The 12784-nt window shown below is 50.4% G+C and overlaps 1 protein-coding gene across 1 annotated transcript in view; it reads left to right on the forward strand.

Annotated features, from left to right (window-relative positions):
- LOC135822684 (phospholipid-transporting ATPase ABCA3-like) overlaps window positions 1–12784 on the forward strand; it is a 95232-nt gene that overhangs the window by 31403 nt on the left and 51045 nt on the right. The window contains exon 11 of the mRNA XM_065335502.1: window positions 2630–2831. Within this exon, the coding sequence (XP_065191574.1) occupies window positions 2630–2831 (202 nt within the window). The remainder of the gene's footprint in view (window positions 1–2629; window positions 2832–12784) is intronic.

Genomic DNA, 12784 nt, shown 5'->3' on the forward strand with positions numbered 1-12784 from the left:
TCAAAAAGATTAGCAATCCTGGCGATCGGCCGGGGAGTTTGCCGTTTAACTGTATGAGCACTCGAGCGCTGCCTGGAAGAAACTCGCTGTGAACTCGAAGAAACATTCCGCGCGAGAGCATGAAAAATGGCAACTCACTCACGTCGGTACATGTACGTCTGGTTTACAGCAAACCAGTTCTTCCTCGTATCGATATGGAGTCAGAGAGGACATGTCGAAAGTGTCGTAAATGTTGACGCGCGGCATGGGTTCTAATTTGTTTTGTGACCAAATAGTTTCTTGAGCTGCGTTGCAATTTACTTTCACAATGTGACGAAAACGACAGGGACACAGACTCATTCACAAGGCCATGACTTGGCAAAGCCATCCGTGTGACGAAAACGACATTTTGAGAAAAGCAGATGTCTTTGAAAGCTGATAGAAGACGGCGTTGACTCCTAAATTCAGATAAATTGGCGATCTTGAAATACTGAAATAATTCTCAACAAGAAACCGGTCGATCGATCGACGTGCCGTTGTATTCAACACTCAGCTATAGCGCAATGACTTCTATTCACTCACACCGTTTCAGTGTTGTGGGTGTGTTCACGTGGCTTGAGCCAGTCAAGTGTCAGTCACTTCGGTAGGAAGTGCGAGCTCCAACAACAAGTCGTTTGGCACAGCCACCTTCTTTGTCTTGTACCAGCTTGTCTGCTGCTTGATCACCAAAACAATGAAAAAAGTTTGACTTGAAGATAGGTTGGGATTTGAAACCACAAAATCATGGTCAGCAGACAGCACTCATAGCCACAAGGCCAAAAAAGCGGAGATAAATCGTGGGTTTTGATATAAAAAATCAGTACTGGCTTCCAGGGCAAATTGTAAACCATGGGAAAAAGCCAGAAAGTTAGCAGAAACCTGGCCGAAAATTTCACCAGTTGTAGTCTTCAGGGTGCTGAGTCGAATGGTCTTGGTCCGAGGAAGCTGAGACTCTCCCTTCCTCCTTTGACCTTTATTCCCAATCGAACTCACTCACTTCCACCGAAACTGGGTGACTGTGCCCTACTAGATGGGGATTTGTATGCAAAATGTCACTAAAAGCGCCATTTCGTTCTTATAAAAGCACGGATGACCGCTATTGGCCCATATGTTGTAGTCTTTTGGACGCTGAGTCGACTGGTTTTGGTCCGAAAAGGCTGCGATGTAGCGTTCGGCCCTTATTCCCAATCGAACATGGTTAAACAAGCGGTCACGTGCTCCTGCATGCACCAGTCACCTGGTCACCACGCCAGCAGGCGACATCTTTCACCCCAAGGTTCAACTCAAAGGTTCAAAGGTTCAACTCAAGTGACAGAAACTCGCCCAAACATGCTGTAAGTTGTAGCCTGCTGGCGTGGTGACCAGGTGACTGGTGTACGCACGAGCATGTAACCGCTTATTCAACCATGTTCGATTGGGAATAAGGGCCGAACGCTACATCGCAGCCTTTTCGGACCAAAACCAATCGACTCAGCGTCCAAAAGACTACAACATATGGGCCAATTGCGGTCATCCGTGCTTTTATAAGAACGAAATGGTGCTTTTAGTGAACGAAAATTTGTACTTACTGTAAATATACAAATTTTCGGCAGCTATTTAATTTCGGCTATATTCGGCACCGACCCAAAACGCCTACTAGGTAAATTAAAACGCCGATGAAATTTTTCACAGCATCTGTCGCACTATACCATGCCGTCTACCCCACGCCGAAAATAAATCGCCACCGAAATGCCAAAAATCGTGCAGTGCCGAAATTTTGCAGCGCCGAAATTTTGTATATTTACAGTATACAGTAGTAACAATCCCTTCTATGTACTTTGTTGTCCGAGTTTCCCTTATCTTCATACTTGTGAAGACCAAAACCTGATTGCTAATCTTTTTGAAACGGATTATAGGGCGCCCCGCCATCTCGTCCTTTCGTGGTCGTATTGTGGAGGTGGTGTCCTGTCTGTAGGTCATACGACACTAACCTTGTACACACATTGCACGTTGTGCAATCAACCCACACTCAATTTACCTTCGTGCTCCACACAGAAACCTGCCAAGTGTGACTGTAGTACCCTAAGGTTCTCACACCGTACAAACTTCGTTGCACTCTGCCATACGATTTTCTTTTCCCTGGCTGTAAAATCAAGGTGGGGCGCTCTTGCGGGATAAGGCGGTCTCGCAGGATGGGGCGCTCTCGCGGTACTTTACGGTACATGCGGGTGTTGTGCCACTGATATTCTTCCATAATTTTCTATTCCGCAAAGCGCATGTTTCAGGTAGGACGTTGTACACATGTCGAAGAGGATTGGTGGCTAGACCTTTGTGTCATTGCTTCGCCGAAACACACAAATAAGTTGCTACCGTTTGGTCTGGTGGCTGTCTGGTTCTTGGTGCCGTCTGGCCTAACGTTAGTGGTGGCATGTACAAAAGCAGTCTGGGTGTGTGGCGTCATGTTCCACATACCACAAGGCGCAACATGCCAATGCGCTTCTGACATGCGCTTTTTTAAATGCTTTTGCTTTTGTAATCAGTTCTTTCCCGATCTGGGCAAATGCGAAACTATTCCATTCTTTATGGACTCTTCTCCATCATAGTACTTCCGTGTTTGCTCTCCTCTCTTCAGGCCCAGGTGTTCATGCAACGATACCCTGGGTGTTGCGGGCCTATTTAGCTTTTATCAGGCATCCTGCGGCGATCAGGCTCAGGGCTTCACGGTCGGCTTCAATCGCCTGTGCTGCGGACTGTGCGCATCCACTGTCAGGTCCAACACTAACGGCTCGGTGGGCTTAATCGCTAACTCAACCTATGTACCTATTCTCACCCGGGTATGTATCTAGTAATGATAGCTTGCATGGCCGTCCTACCATCCTACCATCCTAGCGGTAGGCCCCAAGAAATCGCGCTGCAAAAGTGCTTTTGGTTGAGGATTTTCTTGAAGCATTTGTTGAGATGAGGTCTTTGTAAGGCAAAGTAGTGGCGCAAAAAAATGTAAGACTATGTCCAGTGAATTGCATACATGTATTGGTGGTTTAGCGTGTGCGCTAAGCCCTGTTAACGAACGTGGAACATCTACCACTCATACTTAGTCTGATGATCATGCATCCAATTATGATGTCATTGCTATACATGCGCATGCGCAGCGTGCGCGCCACTCTCCCACGCGTGCTTTCCGAATCTTACTTTGCAGAAAACTCCTTTGTCACTTCTGTTTTCCGACGACTTGACTGTTCACTGGTTTGTCCGTCAGTTTTCAATTTGCTTCATTTTCCTGCCTCAACGGATATGCCGCGAACACGGAGCACCTCACGGGGTACAAGCGCTGATGGAACTGACGCTGACGGTCCCCAGCTCTATACCCGTATCCGTAGCGGGCTGTGAATTCTGCGAATTCTCAAGAACATCGGAGAGCGAGGTCCCGTGTGACCCATGCTCATGGGCACAGTTCCGCCAACGCGGACCAGGTGACTTCTCCTGCGCCGTCACAACCAGCTCCTCTCACCTTGAGCGACCTGACTGGCATTATCCAGCCCCTCCTGGAGCGCGCGGAGCGCTTGGAATCCAACATCGTCGCCCCAACCACCTCGCCCATAGCTCCAACACCAGCACCAACATCAGCTCCTCTGGCGCTGGGGCAGCCTACGCCGATGCACTTGGCTTGCGCGGCCGGCTCTCCAGGACTCCCCGTCATCCCTCCACGGCTACGGGAACGTATCACACGCGGTGAGTTTGTTGAATTTGGCGACTTGTTGCCTGAAGCCATGTCCGGCAGTAGTGATGTCCTGCAGTTGTCCTTGGTGAACGGTAAGTCCGTTGAACTGGCGGAGAGCTCGTCCACTCCCCAGCCCTCCAAGCGCCGAGTCCATGACTTGGCGACGTGGTTAGAGGCCTTCACCTTGTTCACCAGAGTCCTGGTCGATGCGTCGCCGGACCAAGCCCCAGATTTGCTGGCGTACCAAGCCACCATCATCGAGGCCAACAACAATAATAATAATATAATTAAACCTGACCGACGCGTGGCTGACCTATGACCGTCGTTTCCGTGCTGGTCTTGCTGCCATGCTGCACCTGTATTCCTGGCGGCAACTGGACCCTAACCTCTGGCAGTCCTGCTTCACGAGAAAAAAAATTCGAAATGCCTTCCAATTATGCCCTGTTTCCCCCTCTGACTGGCACTTGTTGGGTATCTCTTGGGATGGTCTTTACTATTTCGAAAAAGTCCTCCCGTTCGGCCTTTTGGTCTTTACTATTTCGACAAAGTCCTCCCGTTCGGCCTTCGGTCAGCTCCGTACATATTTGACAAGTTTGCATCTGCCCTTCACTGGGTTCTGGAGGACACATGCCGCCTTCACCATCTCATTCTTTATCTGGATGACTTTCTGAATGTATCGCCTCCCAGTCTTCCTCTTGCACAGCACCAGAAGTCACTACTGCTCGACCTGTTTGCATATTTACAGGTCCCAGTTGCACCTGAGAAGGTGCATGCAACTACAGACTGATGCCAGCGGCACTCATGGTTATGGTGTCTTCTACAACGGCCGGTGGATGAGAGGAGAGTGGACAGCCCAGAACGAGAACGAGAACATTGAGTTCAAAGAAATGTATGCTATCGTAGCTGCCTGCGCGACCTGGGGTTCGGAGTGGAGCAGGCGACGCATTCAGTTTCAGTGTGACAACAAGGCCGTGGTGGACTGTATACGCTCCGGTACCTGCCGTTCACCACCAGTCATGACTCTTATCCGGGCATGTATCTGCGGTGTATTGAGCATGACTTCTTGGTGTCAGCTGTCCACATTTCTGGTGTCAGTAACACTGTCGCCGATGCATTGTCTCGCAATTTGCTGCAGGTATTCAGGCGCCAGGCCTCGGAAGCAGCAGCCGAGCCAGATCAGCCAGTCTTGCCAACTCTCCGTTGACGGACTCCGTGCTACAGCTAGCAGCACTGGCAATAGCACCATCCTCCCGCCAGGCGTATTCTACGGCCGAGACCCGCTACTTCCAGTTCTGTCAAGTGCATGCCTGCAATCCATTGCCAGACGACGACTTTACTTTGTGCTATTTTGCGGCCGAGTTGTTCAGGACTCTTCAGCCCGATCTGTCCGTGTCTACATGTCGGCAATCCGCAACCTTCATGTGGAACTTGGCTTTACTTACCCGTCGGGCCCAATGACTCTCCTCGCTAGGGTCCTGCAGGGCATCGGCAGGTCGTCATCGACACACCGTCATCGTCTGCCAATAACCACTCCACTTCTCAGGGAGATCTGCCGGCATGTTGCCATTCCACGCATGCGGCACCCTCACGACAAGGCCATGCTAAGGGCAGCTTTTTCCTTGGCGTTTCATGGGTTCTTCCGTTGTGGAGAACTGACTGCTGGCCTGAGGCGATGTGATGTGACGATCAGTACTGACCAGCGGTCGTTAGCGGTAAACGAGCGCTCCTCTAAGATGGACCCCAACAGCGCGGGCCACACAGTGTTGGTTGGAGCCAGCACGGACGCACTGATCTGCCCAGTGCAGGCCATGGCGAACTACCTGGCGTTTCGCCCCGGCGGCGACCATCTGTTCACTTATGCCAATGGCCAGCCGCTTACTTGTACAAGAAATGCAGTGTCCTCTGAACTGCGCAACCTGCTGCCTCTCTGTGGGGTCACGGATCCGAGTGCATATACCAGTCACTCTTTCGGATTGGCGCCGCAACATCAGCGGCCATGGCAGGTGTCCCCGAACACATCATCCGTGTCATGGGTAGATGGCGCAGTGATGCGGTCCACCGCTACATCCGGGCTGCTACAGCTGACACCCTGCGAGTGTCACGTCAATTAGCTGCAGTTCAAAGTCATCAATGGTAGCTGTGGGTTAGTGACCACATTGTGCCTGAACTGCTTGGTTTTAGCTTTACGTTACCGCTGTCAGTAGAGCACAATACACTAATCGTATTTCATTATTACTCCCATGCCATATTGGGGATATTGGGAACGGGCAGTCTATCTCCGCAGCTGGCTCATTTCAATCACTACCGGTCGCAGCTCCTGCCCAGGGCAGGCCGACCGTCTCTCGTTCACACTCTGTGTGCTCCAGGTCACAGCTCCTGCGCAGAGCAGGCCGACCTGTCAGTCTCTCTCTCCCTCTCACACTATGTGTGCACCGGGTCACAACTCCTGCGCAGAGCAGGCCGACCTGTCTTTCTCATGCACGCCAGCTGCTCCGCCCAATATCCCTGATATGACAACCAGAAAACAATGTGTACTGAGCCGGGTGCATGCCTGTATGTGGAGAGTGCGTTAATGGTGGTTTAGCGTGTGCGCTGAGCCCTGTTAACAAACGTGGAACATCTACCACTCATACTTAGTCTGATGATCATGCATCCGATTATGATGTCATTGCTATACATGCGCATGCGCATTGCGCAGCGTGCGCGCCACTCTCCCACGCGTGCTTTCCAAATCTTGCTTTGCAGAAAACTCCTTTGTCACTTCTGTTTTCCGACGACTTGACTGTTCACTGGTTTGTCCGTCAGTTGTCAATTTTCCCCTCCCTCCCAACCCCATTCGACTGGGGATCACTATCTCTCCGTCACTGTCACCATAATTTCCTCAATCACAGTGTCAGTACAATTCTTGTCAATATACTTATATCGGGTGAGGGCAGTCTATCTCCTCAGCTGGCTCATTTCAATCACTACCGGTCGCAGCTCCTGCCCACGGCAGGCTGACCGTCTCTCGTTCACACTCTGTGTGCTCCAGGTCACAGCTCCTGTGCAGAGCAGGCCGACCTGTCAGTCTCTCTCTCCCTCTCACACTATGTGTGCACCGCGTCACAACTCCTGCGCAGAGCAGGCCGACCTGTCTTTCTCATGCACGCCAGCTGCTCCGCCCAATATCCCTGATATGCCAACCAGAAAACAATGTGTTCTGAGCCGGGTACATGCCTGTATGTGGAGAGTGCGTTAAATGCAGTTTTATCAATTGTCAAAATGGCTGCACATGCTCCTGTCGGAGCGCTAGCAACTCTTTCCAAATTGAATTTTGACCATGGCGCATCGATCGTGGTCAGGACCTAATGTGTTTCTTAGCCTGCTACTGAAGTGGAATCCTCCGTTTCCATGGTTACCATGGGCTGTTGCCATGGAATTTCGTAATATGCCTTGTACAATCACGTCTAAAATTTGTGGACTCCTTAGTGTCATGACCCGGACTCGACTCGTCGTGAAAGCGACCACGCAATGAGATTCAGCAGCCAAAAGCTGGGCTCCGAAATATTCTAGAGTTCTGTAAGAACCATGATTAGTCCCGCGAAGGATTTGGCACTTTCGTTAGTTGAGCAATCATGGCTTACAACTCGTGGCCTCGAGTCACAAGTGTTGTCGTACGGCGGCTACACCTTCAGTACAAGTCGTCAGCATTGTACTCACTACACTGTTGAGCTTGAGGGGACCCTGCTTAGTCCTGCAAGGGAGCTGATACCTTTGTTAGTCGAGCAAGCAAGGCCCCTCTTCTCGCGTCGTACGACGTAAAGGGTCCTGCAAGTGCTTCGCGCACTGCGGACTCCGTTATCCCTTTTTGGGAGAGGTCGCGGCTTGACCGTGAAGCGCCCTACGGGGTAATGAGAGGGAAGAGCCTACGGGGCAGAAGATGAAGGGTGACCCAATCAAGACACCGTACGAAGGCGGCGCGCTCTAGCTGCAGCAACATCCGACAGCGTACTCCAGGCTCCGTCGCACGATCGACGTACGAATAACCTCGGAGATCACTCATATTTGTAACACTATCATGTAATGTGGGTGAGCGAGCTCCCCGAAGCTATACTAAATATTTCCTACTAATTATTATATCACAATTATACTATAACCAAAATCACATAAAAGCCGCCTTCTTCCAACGAATAAAAGTATCTTTGATCGCTCCCCTTCAACCTTCGACTACCTTGTGCGAGCCGGAAAACAGGTGTGAGCTAGCAACTTGGGTGGCGACTATATTGGTCGTCTACCTGGGTAGCCACTAGACTGATCGAAGCCAAGTCACAAACCCGCCAAGCGCGGCCATGACATTTGGTGCTGTGACCAGGATCCAAGTTGCGTCTTGCTGTTGCTCCGGCAGAGTAGTCGTAACTCTGTGTGCACTGGTCCATGCTGAACTCTGAGCTCTTGTTTACTCGAGCACGCAGAGGTGTGAATTTGATGTCGATTTCACGAGGCTGCATGCAGTTCTCAAGTGGAGTCGGAAGCGAACTGTTTTGTTCTGTTCTGACCTTGGTCCGTTCAGTTGAACACTCTGTCTGAGTGCGTGCACATGGAACGTGAACTCGTTCTGTTTTGTAGCTGTTGCTACCAGTTGGCGTGCCAACTTGTTCCGGAAGACCTGGCGAAAGTCGGTCATGCCGCCGACGAGAGTTTCGACTTCCGCACCACTTGTTGGTCTGAGATATGTGTCAGCTGCACTCGATTTGCGGTGTAGACGGCGCATTGTTCGAACCCACGGAGGTTCTTGCAAGGACGTGCAATGAGGAAACTCTGCTGTTTTGTCAGCGCTTGCACAGAAACTGCTCGAGAAGCGAAATGCTTTTAGACTTTTTTTGAGTCGTCTTGCAGTGGCAGGATCGATGACTGCATGAAGCTTAGCTTCTACGTTGCCCTCAGCTGCAGTTGAGGAGTGTTGCTGTTCTTTTGAACTTTGACGGTTCAAAAACAGTCAAGAGGACTATGTCCTTGTCGTGTGACGGAGTCACGAAGCCAGATTTCGAAACTGGGCGCACCAGTTGAGATACTGGCTGAAACGATGATACAGTAACAAGTTCTGCAGAGAGCTTGAACAACTGCTGATTTGAGTTCGTTGATGCGGATCTCAAATTTTTTGATTGGAGTGTGATGGAAATCACTAGTGAGCTGATGCCCACCTGAAACCAGCACTTCTGTGTTGGGCGATGCCTGTTTGGTGTCGGATCTGTCGACGTCCGCACCCTGTGGTGTTTCGTCACGTACTGAGTATGATGTTGGTTACTGGTTCTGGCATTGGACGCGATGTGCTGTCCCAATTCCTTGCGAGATCACTTCGGGTGATGGAGCATTGCATTTTAAAGCTTCTAAAGCTGACGTCGTTCCGCCAAGCCATGATGGTGATGGCAAACGAGAGCACGTTCTTCGCTTGCGGAGGCGTGAAGTGATACCCCCATTTTCGGAGGTGACGGTTAACGCCGTGCTAGACACGTCGGAAGGGTTGCCGACCTGTGCCTTGACGATACCTGATGGGTGTTTTCAAGGAATGAATGATGTTATGATGGCGCATGCGCTAGTGAGCCCTACGGTGGATGGTGTTCCCGTACGGGTGTTAAATTACTCTGACGAGGCAGTGGCTCTAGAGAGGGCCATGCAGATTGGTCGGTTAGAACCAATATCTGAAGTCATGAGTATCGTGACCGAAGACACTATGGCCGATGGCCAGAGAGAGGAATCAGCTCAAATAGCTGAGACAGAGGACTCCCTCGGGGTCTGGAAGCAGTTGCGCATTGGCGCAGATTGTCCCGCTCTAACTCCCCGCTGTGGAAGGGACGAGCTGGTCTCAGTCCAAGTGCCCACTGTTGGTGGAAGGGATGAGCTGGGCTTAGTCCAATTGCCCACTGTTGGTGGAAGGGATGAGCTGGGCTTAGTCCAATTGCCCACTGTTGGTGGAAGGGATGAGCTGGGCTCAATCCAGCCCACAGCGGCGGCGGAGGAAGAGATGGACAATCTGGTATCTTCTGCGAGGAGATCCACTGCTTGCAAGCCTTAGTATTTCGGTATCGAGATGCGTTCGCTTTGAACCCATCTGAGCTTGGTCGCACTTCGGTGCTACACCACACAATTGAGACACGTGATCGTGGTCCTGTTGCACAGGCTGCTAGGCGTATGCCATTGTGTCTGTCCTTGCTGGCAGCAATGAACCTACCGTGGAAGTCTTGGCGAGGTCGCCAAGGTCTTTTGTAATGGGTGGAGTGTGGGTGGAACCGATTCGTTGGATACCACCAAATCTATGAAATGGCTCTTGGAGCTCTGCGGCAGTTTTGTACTGAACCTGATACCTACGTGGTAGAGGGGTGTGTCGACCACACGTTATGGCCTATGGTCTACATCCATCTGAGATGGCACGAAATGGCGAACTGTCATACGTATACGCTTTGCGTGAGGATTTGCAACGTGCATTTAGTTGTACATGACAAGCTGCGTGTTGTTCATCAGCACCAGGCTCATCTCTACGATAGTGGAGCAGTACCAGTTTCATTTGAAGTTGGAATTTTTTTCCATGGAAATGTCCCTCCTGTGGAGCCACATTTCGTACTCTATGCCCGTACCTGTTACGGTGCAGAACCAGTTGGCTTGGCCAACGAGAGCTAGGCGGTTACCGTCACGACTCGCCGACTTCGAAGTTGGGTAACATCACGGGGACGTGATTCTTGAGAGGCCGGGGAATTGTCATGACCCGGACTCGACTCGTCGTGAAAGCGACCACGCAATGAGATTCAGCAGCCAAAAGCTGGGCTCCGAAATATTCTAGAGTTCTGTAAGAACCATGATTAGTCCCGCGAAGGATTTGGCACTTTCGTTAGTTGAGCAATCATGGCTTACAACTCGTGGCCTCAAGTCACAAGTGTTGTCGTACGGCGGCTACACCTTCAGTACAAGTCGTCAGCATTGTACTCACTACACTGTTGAGCTTGAGGGGACCCTGCTTAGTCCTGCAAGGGAGCTGATACCTTTGTTAGTCGAGCAAGCAAGGCCCCTCTTCTCGCGTCGTACGACGTAAAGGGTCCTGCAAGTGCTTCGCGCACTGCGGACTCCGTTATCCCTTTTTGGGAGAGGTCGCGGCTTGACCGTGAAGCGCCCTACGGGGTAATGAGAGGGAAGAGCCTACGGGGCAGAAGATGAAGGGTGACCCAATCAAGACACCGTACGAAGGCGGCGCGCTCTAGCTGCAGCAACATCCGACAGCGTACTCCAGGCTCCGTCGCACGATCGACGTACGAATAACCTCGGAGATCACTCATATTTGTAACACTATCATGTAATGTGGGTGAGCGAGCTCCCCGAAGCTATACTAAATATTTCCTACTAATTATTATATCACAATTATACTATAACCAAAATCACATAAAAGCCGCCTTCTTCCAACGAATAAAAGTATCTTTGATCGCTCCCCTTCAACCTTCGACTACCTTGTGTGAGCCGGAAAACAGGTGTGAGCTAGCAACTTGGGTGGCGACTATATTGGTCGTCTACCTGGGTAGCCACTAGACTGATCGAAGCCAAGTCACAAACCCGCCAAGCGCGGCCATGACATTAGCAACAGTTTAGTGTGAAGTTTTAGGTCAATGATAGAACAGAGGCTGTGCACATGTCTGTGTATGATGGTCCTACCATTAGGTCCTACCGGTAGGACCGAGGTCTATGCAAGCTATGACTAATAATAAAGTGTTATTAGGCCAAGGCAAAGAAAATGCTTGATGATCGTCCTTTTTTTCAGGAAATATGGGGAAAACGGGAGGATTTTATTTTTATTTTTATTTTTTATGCATTGCTTGATCACTGAGGGTGTGTTTGGTTGGTACGATCTAGAACAGGATCGAACAGCTAGTGTACATGGAGCAGCCTCATGCCAACCAAACCTTTCTCCAGAAACAGTGCACATTTTTTTGTGAAAAGTGTGCCAAACTTGGTTGCATTCTTCAAAATGTGTACGAATTTGGGACCAAGATCCACGTTCCCGTCAGGTTTCACTGTGGAAAAGTGAACCACCTGCTCGGTCTCTGTACGTACACACTGGACCTCCGAAAATAAATAAAATGCCCTGGGCGGCCCCCAATTTGGGGCGGGTGGGGACGATCGTCAAGTATATTCTTTGGCTTGGCCTTAGTCATTGGTTTGAGGGAAAGATGCAAACGGGAAAAGTCTGAAGAAAAACCAACTGTCACCACCAGGACTCGAACCAGGGACCTTCACTTGAAGCCAGCGATGCTCTAACCACTGAGCTATGGTGCAGCTGTCGTCCCAGCAGCGACCGTTCAACCTTTTCTTCAGACTTCATGTTAAATTGTTAAAATTCTTGTTTCCATTTCAACTCGGCAAAGTACTCTCTTGACTAGACGGATCAAAATCTGTACCTCTCAAAGGAAAACAAAAACGATTTCATCCCGAAAATAACACCACTCCAGCACAACAAGACCACCCCAGCAGCAGTAAAAGGAGCGACAAACAAACAGTAGAAACTTGGAGCACACAGAACTATCGAATCATACGCGTGGCAAGAGTCGAACAGGATATAGCAAGTAGCGCACATCAAAACAGGAACAGAGCACGCAAAAGTGGACACCGTAAAACGTACCAAAAAACTCATGAAATCGTAGTGATGATAAAAACCAGGGCATTATTCTGAACATGAAGGTTGAGACCGATGAAGGTCTTCATTGAGTGGATAAAAGTATTGTAATAAAGGTTGAGACCGATGAAGGTCTTCATTGAGTGGTTAACGCACTCTCCACATACAGGCATGCACCCGGCTCAGAACACATTGTTTTCTGGTTGGCATATCAGGGATATTGGGCGGAGCAGCTGGCGTGCATGAGAAAGACAGGTCGGCCTGCTCTGCGCAGGAGCTGTGACCCGGTGCACACATAGTGTGTGTGAGAGAGAGAGACAGACAGGTCGGCCTGCTCTGCGCAGGAGCTGTGACCTGGAGCACACAGAGTGTGAACGAGAGACGGTCGGCCTGCCGTGGGCAGGAGCTGCGACCGGTAGTGATTGAAATGAGCCAGC

Source organism: Sycon ciliatum, chromosome 8, assembly GCF_964019385.1.
Source record: "Sycon ciliatum chromosome 8, ocSycCili1.1, whole genome shotgun sequence".
Classification (NCBI taxonomy): domain Eukaryota; kingdom Metazoa; phylum Porifera; class Calcarea; order Leucosolenida; family Sycettidae; genus Sycon; species Sycon ciliatum.